This window comes from Mixophyes fleayi, chromosome 4, assembly GCF_038048845.1.
Source record: "Mixophyes fleayi isolate aMixFle1 chromosome 4, aMixFle1.hap1, whole genome shotgun sequence".
Taxonomy (NCBI): Eukaryota; Metazoa; Chordata; class Amphibia; order Anura; family Limnodynastidae; genus Mixophyes; species Mixophyes fleayi.
This window is the reverse complement of record NC_134405.1, coordinates 288,017,441-288,033,496: the sequence shown is the minus strand read 5'-3', so window position 1 is coordinate 288,033,496 and position 16,056 is coordinate 288,017,441. Positions and strand designations below refer to the sequence as shown.

Below are 16,056 nucleotides of genomic sequence, written 5' to 3'. Positions count from 1 at the left end.
GACTGAAATATAAGAATATCTTCCTGTTCTGCTGGATCTCATTTCTTTACATCATAACCTATATCAATATAAAACATACTTGCCAACTTTTCAAATATGTAGTTTGGGAGATCGGAGTACAGATCATGTGACAGAGGATAGGACGTCATTACGTCACTATAGCCCCGCCCCTACCATGAAATACAAAAAATCAAAGTACTGAAAAGTGTCGGGCGGGGCTTAATGAGCCCGCCCCCGGTATTCAATGTTGTGAATTTTGGCATTTTACAGGGTCCGGGAGGTTTGCCTACTCTTCCAGGAGTCCGGGGGGACTCCCCGAAATTCGGGAGCCTCCCGGAAATTCCGGGAGAGTAGGCAAGTATGATATAAAAGCTTTTTCTTTGTGAGAAGTAAAAGTGCCCAAACATGGGAAGAACCAGCCTCTCAACCCAAGAACTGAGTGGCTAGTTTGCTTATACACATGAGCAGGGAACTTTTCAAACTTGTGGCACCTGGCATAGGATCTTATGCAGTGGTGGCAGTGGAAAAGTAAAAGTGACAGCATGAATAATGTAATGGGAGTGTAAGTGAATGGTATTTGATAGTTTTACAATGAAGGCAGTTGGAGAAGTGGCGGTATGACATGCCACCGTATACACCCCCACTTTCACCACTTATGGGAAAATATTCCACTCAGTATATTTACTCAGTGATGTGATGAATTAAGTACAAGGCTAGTGATTGTTTTCAAACAAGGTAATAAACCCCTATCAAAAATAAAGTAATTGTGATCCATTTTCTGTAAATTCCTGGTTAAATTAATATGCAAATTCTAATATGTTCCTTCACATTGACCAAACTCATGTCAAAGGCTAAATTTTACCTCCAACAAAATACATTTTGCTGTAAATTCAAATGTTTTAGTGGCATGACTCATTTCCCAAAAATCTGAAATTAAAAAGCAAAAATCATATTGCATTTCATTTCATTTTAAATCGACGTGCAGAGCGTTGATGAAAGATTTAACTATAGCAGTATAATAATAACGGCATGGCATAAATAAAGATGACCATTACTACATACATAAATAAATCCTGTGTTTTAGATTGCGGTGATCTCTGCACTTAAATCTTTCCTTTGAAACGACAGAATATTTTCTCACCTATTCTGTCCTGGTATTTTTGTGTTTAGTAGGGGGGATTTTATTGGTATGCAGCAAACCCATAATTTTATGCAATATTCACATTTTTACTACTCTACAACATAAACTAATTTGTCTCTATCAGCAAACTGCAGGCACCAGCATGCCATCATTATAATTGTTTATAATTATCTAGTCCGGGTACTATAGTGCTACAAACACATGTGACATTGCACATAAAAAGCCTGAAGGTTCAAATCAGAGGTAAGGCGTGAATTCCACAGATAATATTTCCCAGGTGTTATAGAATAGAATCACCTACCCAGTCACTTGTTATTATTGCCGGGGTTCAGTAAGGCATTATACATGTAAATTATTCACATTACAATCATGCTAACATTGAAAGAAAATATAAACGTGATATTTTGTTATGCCATAGCTAGGGTTACCTTTCACTGGGTGGGGGGAAAGCTTTGAACCTTTTAATCAGTTGTACATCTCAAGTCATTAATTGGTATTAAGCGGTCATTTGCCCAACTAACCACAATTGTTGGTGCAGCACCTTTCAACTTTTTACTTATTAACTATATAATACAGCAAAAGCTGTAGGTCAGCATATATTAGCATTTATCACAATGAATGGTATGCATAGATGTCTTTTACATGGAATTATAAACTGTATTTTCAGCTTTAATGTGTAGATTGACTGTGTATTATACTGTAAATGTGACTTCTAGACTGTATATATCCAAATAGACATTTATTTAATTAAATGTTATAAGGCATCAGGGTAGATTGTATTTGTATTTTTTTTTTATAAATAACTTTATTTATAAGGTACCAACACACATTTTACAGGCATTTGTATTTTTTGAATAGGCAAGAGTAAATTATATTCATTTGCTAAAGTGCACTGTATACACAGCTATAGCTGATATGGCTGCCTAATGTTGATTTAAGATGCATCCAACCAAGCATAGCTGTGGCTGATGGAAGATCAATTTTCAGGCATGGATTATTTTTATCATCTATTCAGACCACAGTCATCTAGTCCAGATCGCTATCTTTTATACTTATCTTCTTCCTTTCTTCAACCAGATGGCTGCCCTGATCTTTGCAATGGCAATGGGAGATGTACACTCGGTCAGAACAGCTGGCAGTGTATCTGCCAGACTGGCTGGAGAGGGTCTGGATGCAATGTTGCCATGGAAACTTCTTGTGCTGATAACAAGGATAATGAGGGAGGTGAGCAAAAGTCTTCCATTTAAAATCCCTAAAGAACAGAAGGTTATATGTTCTCTTTAGATATGAGTGATTTACTGACAAAAATCTGTTATGTTTTCCAAAAATACTGATTTACAAAAGAAGCCAGGTAAATATATAGCAGTCATCAATAATTTGCAGTGCTGTTTTGCTGTTTCATTACTAGTTTATTGATTTTCAATGACATGTATTCCTCCTAATATTATAGACTGGAGAGTGACAATACATTGGGGGACTTTCAAAGTAAACCATCACCTGACAAACGTTGTCAAAAGTCATTTTTTTATTAAGATTCAAGTGGCTTCCACAGAATCCAAAGCATTTAGCCCAACTCCTTGCCCTGACATCTTAACCCTCAAAATAAAATAAATGAAAGCACTCTGATAAATGTACCCAAACACTTTAGATCATGGAAATAACTATAAACTTCAGATTATATGGTCACAATATGGATTTTATCAGTGAAGTCACCTCACACAGTTATTGTCACCAATGTTCATTTCAATATCCTTTTAAAACAACTAAATAATACAATTAGAATTAGTATGTAACCAAAAGGACAAATTAGATACATAGGACTGTGTTTCCTAAATTATGACTTTTCCTTTTTTGAGGGTCAAATTCCATCTTTTAGAGTGTAAGTAAACCTAAAAGTTATTTTGATATGTAAGTAATAGACGGTGATCTGATTTGTTACCTTTCTTTTGATATTTAACCAGCTCTGTTTGAACAGGAGATTATTTATGTGGTTAACTGTATGCTGCCATATTTCTTTGAAAGTTTTCCCATATTGATACTCACATTATTGGGTAAATAAACAATGCTGTTAGCAGTATTACATAGTTGGACATGTATGGATCCTGTGCAATTGAATAGTGCCTGCCTATGATTAAGGCCTATAATGGTAACTAACCCCACATTCTTCCTTCACATATCAGCACCATACAGTACATGCATCTCAGCTTAGAGAGCAGCAGCACATACCTCCCATTGGGGGTCATGATCAGCACTTCAGGAGCGCTGGCAGGCCTCAGCCCCCTTTACCTCCTATAGAAACACAACTTCAATGCCATGCACTTGCCGCTGGTACACATGGTATTGAAGGGGCATCGGCTAGTGGGACATATCTCCCAACTATACCTGTTTCGGGACAACAGTCTATTTATATGGTATAGTGTCATCGTGATAATCCGTGATAGCTGAGAGATAGGGCAGTTCTAGAGCCACCATGAGAGCAAAGCATTGACATTATAATATCATTTTCTTTACTCTCACTATATGAAGAACAGGACCACCCACTTTGTGAGAGAGCCTCATTATAAGTTTAATTCAGTAAAGACTGAGATTGTAGAATAGGTGCAGATGTGCTTTAAGACCCATTTATTACTTCCAAACGTATTATTAGAGGTTCCCCGGATTAACTTTTGTTGTGGTTTATTTTGCATTTATTCCACTAGTCAAACAGTTATGTACAATATATAATGGTTGTGTTTCCCATAAGCCTCTATCAAAACATGTAGTCTTTGAAAACATTCTTGATACATATTTAACTTGTAGTTTAAGTATAGTTTACAGTATATGGGTCTCTGTAGTAAGGCATTTATGGAGAGAAGAGCACCATATTTGTGCTGCTTCCTCTCAGGCACTTTCTGGTAGGCCCAGGGGAGAAGTCTGGTTAGTGCGAGGCCATACGCACATCTTATAAGTCTAATCATTACCCTGAGCTGTATTACTCTACTTTTCCCTCCTCCATACCCTGAAATCCTCCATCAGGTGTGATCGGGCAGAGGTCAGCTATGCAGCATTATATGTAATAACTAAATATTACATAGGGTACCACTCAGCTCTTAAAACAAAGCACTGAGGACCTGATTGATGTTCAGACGTGTGTCCATTTGCGCAGTATCTTGCGTGAAATGGACTTGTGCAAGCTCAGAAATGGAAATTACCACTGTGTACAACTTGAAAGTCAGAACGGGGACAGAAGAGGTGGATTAGTGCAGGCCATGTGCTATAAAGGCGCACCGACACAGATGCAGCCGATGCCAGTTCTGGGTTATCTCGTGCACATGGTTTCAGCCATATCACTTCAACCAGCTGCAAGGCAGGTGCAGGTGCTGACTGGTAGTCTGTGTATTAAAACATACACGTATGTGTGCCACTAGCTAGCATAGAACATAGGTAGGTATGCAAGGAAAATAGACTATAAAAACACATTGTGTGTACAATACTCATTAAGAGTAACTTGATTCATGTATTTAGTGTAAAAAAATCCATATATTTCTATTACTGATTATACTGTTTATAGTTGTTCATTTAGTTTATAATTTAATATTTTTTATGCGTTCTAATGTGACCTTATATTGCACATATGCTTGTGCGTATACTGCAGTCTGTTCTGTCTGTCTATGTAGGGCAAGCACCAGTTAGCCAGAGCGTACTTACACCAAAATTCAAATGGAAATGTATCTCAAGATCAGCTTTCACCTATTGTGCTCAATTTTGTTAAATTGTACCTTGTGTGCAGGTTACATCTGAACATGAATCAGAATGAGTTTTCGTATATGTTAGTACATAGAACCCTTTGTATTTGATATCTTGCCAGAGTATTCTTCCGTGCATCTGTGTGTGTGTATGTATATATGTATATACATATATATATATATATATATATATATATATATATATATATATATATGTATATTATTGTTCCTCTGCTTTTTTAAAATTAGCTCTGATCACATGCACACACTTGGGAAAATAAAGTTATTTTTGTACAAACTTCTGTTAATTTTGTGCTTGTATAAATGATTACAATACTGGATTATTATTTGACTTCACTAAATTATCTTTCATATTACAAGGGCATTGCAGTTATGCTTGCTTATGGTTTCAAGAATATTCCTAATTTGGTTGACATTACTGATACAAGGAATTACTTTACAATTTCTGTCCTCAAGTATAGATAACTATACTAATGCATCTGAATCTCTCTCTTACCTTTCTTTTGTATGGGATGTAACTGACAGGTGGGCTGCCAGCAAAATATAGACTTTAGACAGTGTAAAACGGCCCCTACATGCTGCACTTTTGTTACAGTTACTTGTCAACAAAAATGATAAAGGTTATGAAAGGGTTACATTTTAAAGTAAGTTTAAAAAATGTAGTTTATGTAATTTGGGGAAAAAAGCACCTTAGATCAATAGGTAGGGGTATATTTACTAAATGGCAGGTTTGAAAACTGGAGATGTTGCCTATAGCAACTAATCAGATTCTACTTGACATTTTTAGAATGTAATAAACAAATGATAACTAGAAGCTGATTGGTTGCTATTGGCAACTTCTCCACTTTTTCAAACCTGCAGTTTAGTAAATATACCCCATAGATTTATCTAATGAACTTTTCATACCAAAGACCATATAGAGGAAGGGGAAATCATGGCTTGTGAATGGAGAAATATGGTTTCACCATCAGCATACGAAAGGCTTTTTTATTGTAAGGGTGGTAAAGCTGTGGAATGTCTGTCGCAATATAAAACAATGATATATACTGTCCAGTTGCCAATTCTCTACTTCCCACTTCTCATTCCAAAATAACTAAAGCAGTGTTCCTCTCTGTTTCTTGTCCTGCTCAGTATCATACCTTGCTTGTAGGGGGTGGAGGTGGTATGTAATGTAATAGTCTTTCTTTAGATGTTCCATGATTAGCCAACACTTAGTTGTAAATGAATGACTGACAGTGGGCTAAGGTACCTACTTTTTCTTGATATCCTTCATCTCTTGATGGTAGCTTTTGTGTGGCAAATATGTGTATGTAAACTGATCATCTTTCTGACAGCCCACAAGGGTAAGGATTTATTACCAAATGTGACGAATATGACTAGAACACAGAAAGACATTTTTGTTATGTTTGTCTTCTAACAATAATAAACAAAAGAACTATTGGAACACAACGGGTTTCACAGTTTGTCTACATTGGTCACATAATCTTCCATGCAGGAATAGTTATAGTGTTTCACTTTGTTTATGTTAGAAGTAAAAAGATTAGACAGACTGTCTGCTTTAGATGCCAATGTGCCATTGATATACAAACATTTTTTTTCCAAAATTCTGCTTCAACTAATCCATTTATGTGCTGCCATTTGAAGCTAGAATTGCTCCTCCATGCACTATGAATCAACAGATTGTGTTCAGGAATTAGACAAATCTGCTCGGTTCTCTCTTGTTTATAAGCCAACTTCAATGAGAGCTTTACTCCGATAAAGCATGATCAGGAAGACTCAGAATAGCGTAATATGAATGGTCATTGGTTATCTATATGAATGTTCTAAGGAAAGTAATGCAAAACAAAGATGGGTGTCATCAATAGGAGCTTATTGATATTAGCCTCGTAGACAGGCAAAATAGAAACTCCCAGCTATGTAAAGGTAGAATATAGTCGATTTATAAGTAGAATGTATTTTCATTTTATATGAAGACATGTGAACATGAGTCAGAGTAGTGAAGGGGCAACAGATGACCCGGCACTTGATCTGTGGCCCCTATCAATGCGTCCTACTGTTACGTCCTACAGCCGGCACAACACAACCCGGAATCTACTCTGCCAATCAGGTGTTCACTGGAGCCCCTGATGGTGGGGACAGACTGGGCTGCAGACTGACAGAGGGTCGTGAAGTGTGTACCGGCTGGGGAGAACCCAGGCAAGAAGAGTCAGGTCCACGCAGAGGTCAAGGGCCGGCAGCAGACAACAGTATCAGTAAACAAGCTGAGGTCAGGGGTCACAGGCGAATAGCAGAACCGGTAAACAGGCCAGAGATCAGGGTCACAGGAAACACGAGCGAAGTCCAATTCAAAGCCAAAGGTCATACACGGGGAGTCAGTAGTGGTATCAGAATACAGGAACAGGAACTAGCAGGTCAGCAGACTGGAGCACAGAAGCTATAACCGGCAATGAGGTAGCAGACCTCATTGCCTTAAATAGTGAGGACAGCTAATCAGAGCCTGGCTCTGATGATACCCAGCCCCCTGCAACTAAATTCATTAGCCCGCAGGCTAGTAATATTGATGGGCGCATGTGCCCGGCTTCTCATTGCCAGGACGCAGCGCTGAAGCGTCCCTCCGTTGCCCCGGCAACGGCCAGGTCATAGGCGGAAGTGATGTCCCGGTCGCCATAGCGATGGCCGGGACGCAGGTAGGAGAGTCACGGCGGCTGGGCACTGCCGCGGCTCGTAACACCTACGCTGACTTATCCTCTGCTTTATAAGAAAGCAAAGAATAATAAGTCTGAGTGGGATCAGTTGGCCTCATGTAACCTGTCCTGCTCCTCACATAGCACAGTCAGTATACACAGCACATTCAGCTGGAGGATTAGGAGTACAATGTATTCTGCACCACATCCTCTATCAGCTACAAACTAAAGGTAAGTATTTTTACTAGAGTTTACTGGATTAGCTCGTGATTTGGGACATTTGGGGAAGCTCTGGGGGTCTGTGGAGAGATCTGAGTGACACCTATAGGCCTATGTAACACTGTACTCTCATCATCGCTCCTTTTCATTCTCTACACCGGATTTCACCTCCTCCCCTCTTCCCTTATCCAAGGACCAATTCTTTACACACTGCTCTTCTCCCTCTACACCACCTCCCTTAGTGACCCAATGAGCTCCTTTGGCTACCAGTATCCCCTGTATGCCGATGACCCAAATGTATCTTACCTCCCCTGACCTCTACCCCTTATGTCTCGCATCTCCTGCTGTATCTCAGCTATCTCATCTTGGCTGTCCCATTGCTCTCTTAAATTCAATATTTATAAAACGGACCTAATCACCCCCCCCCCCCTCTCTCTTTCTGTTAATAACACTACCCTCTTATATGTACCTCAAGTCTCCTGTCTAGGGGTCCTCCTTGACTCCTCTCTCTTCTTCAAACCTCACATTCAGTCCCTATCCAACTACTCCTCCACCTCTGGAATATATCCAAGATCTGGCCCTTTCTCACCATGGAAGTTGCCAAAACTCTTATTCACTCCCTTGTAATCTCTTGCATTAATTACTGTAAACTCGTTATCTCTGGCCTACCCAACTTTCGTCTTGCACCTCCTCAGTTTATCCTTAATGATGCTACATTATTTTTCTCTCCTGACACTCTATCTCTGCTGTCTATCTTTGCCAGTCACCACAATGGCTCTCCATGGTCTAAAGAGGTAAATTAAAACTCCTCACCTACAAAGAGCTCAACCAATCCTCCTCCCTCTGACAACTGTACCCACCCTACTTCCTGCCCCTCCACTCTGACAGCGTCTGCTGCTTCACTACCACACTGATTACCTCTTATCACTCGGTCCTCCAGGACTTCACCTAGGCTGCTTCCCACCTGTGGATCTCCCACACCATATCAGATAAGCCTCTCCAAGGCTTAAAGCATTCCTTAAAAATAATTATTCAAGCCTATCAGCTCTCCTCCTAACTACTTTACCTCAGCTATCACCTCCACTCCCCCACTCTGTGCCACATATTGTGTATTTTTCCTTCCCTTTAGGGTGTAAGCTCTCACAAGCAGAGCCCTCTTTCCTTATCTTCATCTTCTACTATTGCATCGCATTCTATCCCTCTAGACCTGCTTCCCTAGCCCAGTTTTTGAGCCCAGACCTATTTCATGTTGGACATTGCCATCACTTTCACTCACTGTCCCATAAATAGCTTGATCTGCATTAGCAAGTTATCTGTGTTATTTGTTGATTAGTAAATGTCTGTTTTTTTGTATTATTTTGTTATTCGGAATCCTGGTGTTTATGTACCTTTAATATCCTGCAGTTAACAGATAAAGTAAACAGAACTGTCAATTAAAAGCTGGACAGATCTGATGCCCTCTCTAACAAAGGGGTGAAAAGCCCAATTGCTCAAACCTAAATATATAGTATAAAGTGAAAATCCAGATTTAGTTATTATAAAAGTGTGGGTTCTGAGAAAATACGTTTAAAAGAGTTGTCCATTTATTTGAAATTATTAATGGTAAATTCACCTCACCAAAACTAATAGACCTGCAGGAGTCTGATTTATGGGGCCCTTGTCATTTGGGAGATACTCAATTGCACTCTATTACGACGATTCTCCTGACATAAGAGGCTGCATAATTTGGAATTTTAGTACTACCAAATTTTAGTGTTGAGAGTATTGACTGGATAGCTGTGGCAGTGTTCTGGACCCCTGCCATTCCACTTGTCTGCAGCTGAGGGATTACAGTTAGATATTTAATATGGTTGGACATTTCCAAACTCCCCCAATGTCAATAAAACTGTTGTGAGACTTCTACGTCTCTGCTACGTAACGGACGTCTGCTACGCGGATCCTGCCTTTGCAGGACGCCGGTCATCACAGTGTTGTCAGCTGGGACTTCCCTGACTGACGAGCAGCTGGGGGCAGTGTAGGGGGTACCAGTAGTAGGTTTCTCCCTTCCATATCAGCATTATTATATTATTTGTAAATGGGACCAAATAACAATTGTCATACTTCACTGATTAAAAGGTTTAAAAAGTAAAAACAAAAGTGAAACTTAAAAAGTGATGTAGACAAGCAAAAAGTAGTGAATACCTAGTGAAGTTGGGGGTGGCGGGTGCACCTCGAGTTCTGACTTAGACCGTTTTGTCTAAAACTGATACTGCTAACAACCTGAATTTAATACTTTTGCAGCATGGAATTTTGGAGTCTTATTTTAGTTTTTCCGAAGTGCCTAATTTAATGGGAACACTCTGTTTGTGCAGATCCGGCAATATAATAGGTACACCTTTTGCATTTAAAATGAAATTCTAAATACATTTTGCTAACCGTGGCTTATCATGATTACAGTTATAAAACAATTCCTGCACTCCGGAAAGGAAAGTTTCTTATTTCTGGGAACGCCAGAGCTAATTCACTTTTGGCCATGCAGGTTAAAGGTTGTTTTGCACTAAAGATTTCTGTGTTGAAAAGAAATGGGAAAATCTTTGATGGAAACATCACTGCTTCAGTCAAATGGAACTGTCTTGTTTTAGTGGCAGTTGGAGAGGCACTTTGTAGCAGTCGTAGGTTAGAGAGAGAATAATGAATGAGTAAGCCTGATGACCTGAAGTCTCCAGAGGGGCGTCTAAGAGCCTTGTGGGACTATTCTTCAGAAACCAAAGGTGCACAAAGAAGTTTGCAGTATGTACTTGCCTGCAGGTATATTTTATTATTTATAAATGATGATGATGGCACAAGGACATCATTTTAGAGAGTGAGAAAATAATTTCTCAGACATTACGGTTGTAAAAATACATAATATAATTACATTACTATTTCTGTCTTAATGGCAACTGCCAATTTAGGGTATATGATATATATATATATATATATATATATATATATTATTTTTTTATATATATATATATATATATATATATATATATATATATCTATATCTATCTATCTATCTATCTATATATATATATATATATATATATATATATATATATATATATAGATATAGATATAGATATCTATCTATATATATATATATATATATATATATATATATATATATATATGACACACCGACTGTATATATACAGTATATTGTTGTACAATGTGTGGCCTATCTTGGTATGGTAGCAAGGTGTTAAAAAGAAGGTGATCTATAACGGAGTTATTACATATTATTATACATCAAAGGTCTTCTTTTTGAAGAATCATTATTAAATTTAGGACACTACTAAGTAATGTTGAGGTACTATAATGTTTACGAATGATTAACATGTTGAATGAAAAATAGATTCCACCAACAAAATCTGCACTTCTTTCTGACTGTACATAATTAATAATTTCTTTATGTCAGAGCCAGATATTGGGCAAAGAACACCATAGACATGGTCATGGTCGTCACTTAGCCTGGTAGCCCAGACAATACTTTCCTCTGCTAAGTTCCGCTGTTTAACAATACTCACTGGCTCTAAACTCATGGTAGATTACATAACAGCAAATTTTCTTTTATCAGGGTAAAATAAAATGAAAGCAAAGTAAATATGTTAAGTACTTTCACATTTTGGCTAAAATCCTTGGTATTGTCTGTATGTAATTTGCTGGCAAGGACTTCAGTAAATTGAATCCTAGCACAATGTTATTGTAGGCTGGTCTTCCTTTTACTAGAGTATATAGAAACACTGGTATGCTGCTTAGCCCAGCAAATTGCCAGATTGCTTCCACTGTATAGAAAAATAGATTCTTTCTATCCCGCTGCAGCATCTAATTGTGAGCTACCGCTGCAGTAACTGTTTACTCCATTGTTACCATGATAGTGTGTGTAACTATGCAACTAAAACCACGGGTCCCTTTTTTTAGGTGATATCATTGGCAGCAAGGTACCCAGGTCTCAAAGTTAAAAAAACCTCTAAATATATGTTTCATTTAAACATCTACCCAATGCAAGTTAGTATAAAGCAACATGACCGTTAGCATATACATTGAGAATAAATTATTATTATCCTTTATTTATAAAGTGCCTACATAATACAAAGCACAGTACATTGAGGGGATCATAATACAAACAAATTAAGTACAATGTCATGAAACAAACAGCAAAGAGCTATAAACTATTTGATCAAACAATCAGAACATTTTAAAACAGACAAAGGTCCCCAGTGTATCATTTCACCGAAGATTAGTGCAGTCAAGAAAACTGGCATCTGGCAGATCCTCCCATTCTTAGTAATAAACATATTTTCTTTTATTCCATTTGTCACCAGTCATATGGTAGCATCCTTATTGTTTGTGTCTTTGCTAGCAGCTACCATTATTATGGCAGCATAAATAAATTTAAAAAAATGTCAATTCCCATTGACAGTGAGTGCCCATGAGCTCTTACAATCTAGAATCAGTGGGAGGCACACACAAAACAAAAGATAATTGGAAACATGAGGATGTTCAGGATTTTTCTAAATTGGCAGAGATTGTAGGTCCTGTCGAAAAAAATTACTTCTCGGGCTGCAGGCCCAGGAGACTTTTGCAGAGTGATGAAGGAAACCCCAAGGAGATGGAGCAGTCCTGGAGAAACTACAATGTGTAACATTAGTTAATTTCTATCGAGACTCTCACAGACATGCTTCTTTTTCACTTTAAGCTTCTTCAAATTACTTTTCTGTGACTTAGAGGCTGCATTTGCCCAGCAATCCTGGCCAATGATCCATTATCTTTTAAGGAGCAGAACTGGCCATGTAGATGGTTTGATATTAGAAAGCTGTACAATTATTAGTTCCACCCCTGCTGCTTTTTCCCAGTAGTGGAGGCTGCATCCTCTGCTCCTCAGACTGAGAGTTTGCTGCTGGGCTGTGATATTATACAATAGGGTGAATACGTACATCAGGAACAGGCAGATCATTCCCCAGACAGCAACCCTCACAGAAGAGGAGATCTATTGTGAGGAGCAGCAGGTGCTCTTCAGCAGACGTTAAATGTAGAGAACGGGGCACATTGTAAACTGTAAGAAATATAACCAAACCCATCCAGAATAACCAAGAAATTATTTCACGGTAAGGTCCATAATAAATTGCAGAGTATAACAAATATGTAGCCAACATCACTTACATTTGCAAACTACAGTAGGAAATGCCCAAAGGAAACACAATAGAAAGATAAACAAGATAAGTAACAAAACAATCCTTATAGAATATATAAAACAAATTTTGTATTTGTGTTTTTAAGTGCTAAGGCAGAAAATGTTAAATAATAGTTACAAGTGCACTTTTATATGTAGTTATATTTGACAAAGGAATACTGAGATAAATGTTAATTGATAAGCTACTATTTGCTTTAAAATTTGATGTACTACGTGACTCAACTTTCCCAAGAAAATAAATTTACAGGTACAAAATTATGTTGACGTGGCACAAAGTATTATTGCCTTCTATGACTTGTGAAATTATTGTGCAAATTTATCTATTTTACTGAAAAATAGACACATGTCTAAAAAGTAAACTTCAAATAACATTAAGTTTTAAAACAGTCTGACTAAGGGAGACAGATCTTGTAAACAAACAAAAAAACTATGTTGCATTAAAAAAACTAATTTGAAGAACTAGTGGTCTGGCTTATTCTGACAGCAACGGTAAAGAAAAAAACAGTGAATTTTGCTTTTAGTCAATTATTCTGTACCATGACGGGGTTTTCTCCTCTTACAAAGAAATTTATGAAATGCATTGTCTTGCCCAGTGTAAGGCAATTATTTTATGCAAAGGATCCTGGCAGAGTTACAGAGAGACTCACAAATACACACAGCACTCACACAGAAGTTGTCACCAGCCAGAGAATTAAAGTTACAATAAAAATAAAAAAATAAATGAAACCCAACAATAATTACTACTAGGCTTCGGTAAAAATCGGACAATAAGAAACAACACAGTGCAGACCAAGTTTCAAACACTGGGAGACATCCCCATAGTATGTTATGTCACTCATGAGGAACTTAGGAATATGATAACAGTCTCTGTCCTTGATGAAGCTCAGTTTTGGAATCCCCCCGCTCTGTCCTTTATCTTCTGACGATATTTCCAGGTCAAACCAAAGTGCATTTAATTGTGCTGCATAAAACTATAATAATTATAAGATTTGCAGTACCATTTGCAAGTAAGTGTGCAATGCTAGCATCCATTCACAAAGGAAGATTTATTAACTCTTTCTCTCACAGGGGCACTACAATCGTCATCTAGCCTTACAGGCTTTTACAGGACTGTTTCAGGGGTGTAGTTTGAGGATCTGACCCGTATAAAAGATGAACATTCTAGTTTTACATTTTTAAAAAGAAAACTCCAAAAGGAAATCTTCTAAAATGTGCATGTAGACAAGCTTTGCACCACTCACACCAAGAATCCTGTGATTTTGTACTGCGAAAGCTCTGTGACATTTAAGATAATACACGTATTTCACAGTACAAAAGCAAATCATGTCATTTAGTTTTCTCAACAAGCTGTGGCTCAGCAGGGGGTTTAAATTCAAAGCTGACAAAAGATTTTTATATATATATATATATATATATATATATATATATATATATATATATATGTATATATATATATATATATATATATATATATATATATATATATATCAGGTTTAAATAGAAAGACCCACACCCTTTTGGTACTGCTGAGGTTAGTTTCTAACTGTTCTGATAATGAGCTTTATAAAAGATGAAATGATTGAAAGACATTGACCACAGTTTTGATAACAATATCGGTTTACTCTACATTATTTTGTTCTCTGGCATGCTTTTTGTTATACCAATAAAAGAAGGAAAAACAAATATTAGATTTGAAAATAATTATCTAATAAGCATTACATTCCTAATTTCTACCGAAATCCAGGTTACAGCACTTTTGATAGCAAAAATTTTCAGAGGACTCCAGAGAGTATTCTCTAGTTCACCTACTGTGCAGTGATGATAGCTTATATGGTATTTCTATCTGTCTCATTGTTAGGTACCCTGACTAGTAGAGTGTGTCTGAAGTGGTAGACCAACATGAGACTTGCATTATATTACCTAGCCTGCAAGCAAGAAGATATTCATACAAATAAACCCTCCAAATATCAAAAACACAGTTGTCTGTTTGGTGCTTACAGTCAATTGTGCTGCTGAATATATATTATACTGATGCATTATTTTTAAAAACCACCTGCGTTGTTATAGAACTATTCCTTTGAGTAAGACAAGGGGTAGGACAAGTATATACCACAGAGGTATTATTCGCATTGAAAGCACATCTTCTCTCAGTGCTAATTACCATTTGAATATGTCCAGCTCCCCAGCAATACTGACTGACAGCGGCAAGAGGACTTTTACCACTTCACCAAACAGTCTTTGGTGATACAAATCTAATTATGGTGCTACTGAATTATGAGACACAATAGAAGATGAATACATGAAATGTAAAGTTGTAGAACTAGCTGTTCCTACCAAGGATGTTGTGGAGACCACCAAATAGTTTATTTATTCTGTAATATATATTTCCCCATCTCCTTTTATTACTGACTATCAGCAATCTAGCGATTAAGTGCTACTTTTACAAACTTTTTAATCACTTCTGTGAGACTACCCTCAGAGACAAATTGTGTGATAGACTTACATTTTGTACATTATTTACGCTCATGTTGGTGGGGGGGCTTTGTCATGATGGTGTGATTGGTATCAGGCCCTGCCCACCATTGCGTGATGATGGGAATCATGTCCTCAAGCAGTAGAGGCGGGGCTGGCTCACTTTAATAGAAAAAGAAGCAGGATCCAGCAGGGTGGCCAATCAGTTGGTAGGCTCCGTTTTCATGTACTTTGGTTCAGACCACAAAATGGCTTGCAGTGAAAAAGCGAAAAACTGGGAAATCACATGTAACTTTCATTACTATGTAATACCACCCATTTAAGTGACCAAATTACAACACCATACTTTAACAATTATGTGCAACAATATATTGCCCTGGGGTCCATAGGACAATTAGTGGGTGGGGGGCAGCCATACAGCCCATCCTCCTGTGGCCCCAGCTCTGCTCTTCTGAGCATGTGCAGGGGCTGATGCATCGCTGTGAAGTTCTGTTTGAGTGATGGAACTACTGTTGTTGAAAGGGGGTGTGGCTATTAGGTGACCCTCCCTCAGCTCTGAGCCCTATAGACCCGCACGCC

General features: G+C 37.8%; 1 protein-coding gene across 1 annotated transcript in view; it reads left to right on the top strand.

Annotated features, from left to right (window-relative positions):
- The window catches only part of TENM2 (teneurin transmembrane protein 2), a 785,744-nt gene that overhangs the window by 676,580 nt on the left and 93,108 nt on the right, over positions 1–16,056 (top strand). Inside the window, exon 13 of the mRNA XM_075209829.1 lies at positions 2,219–2,365. Within this exon, the coding sequence (XP_075065930.1) occupies positions 2,219–2,365 (147 nt within the window). The remainder of the gene's footprint in view (positions 1–2,218; positions 2,366–16,056) is intronic.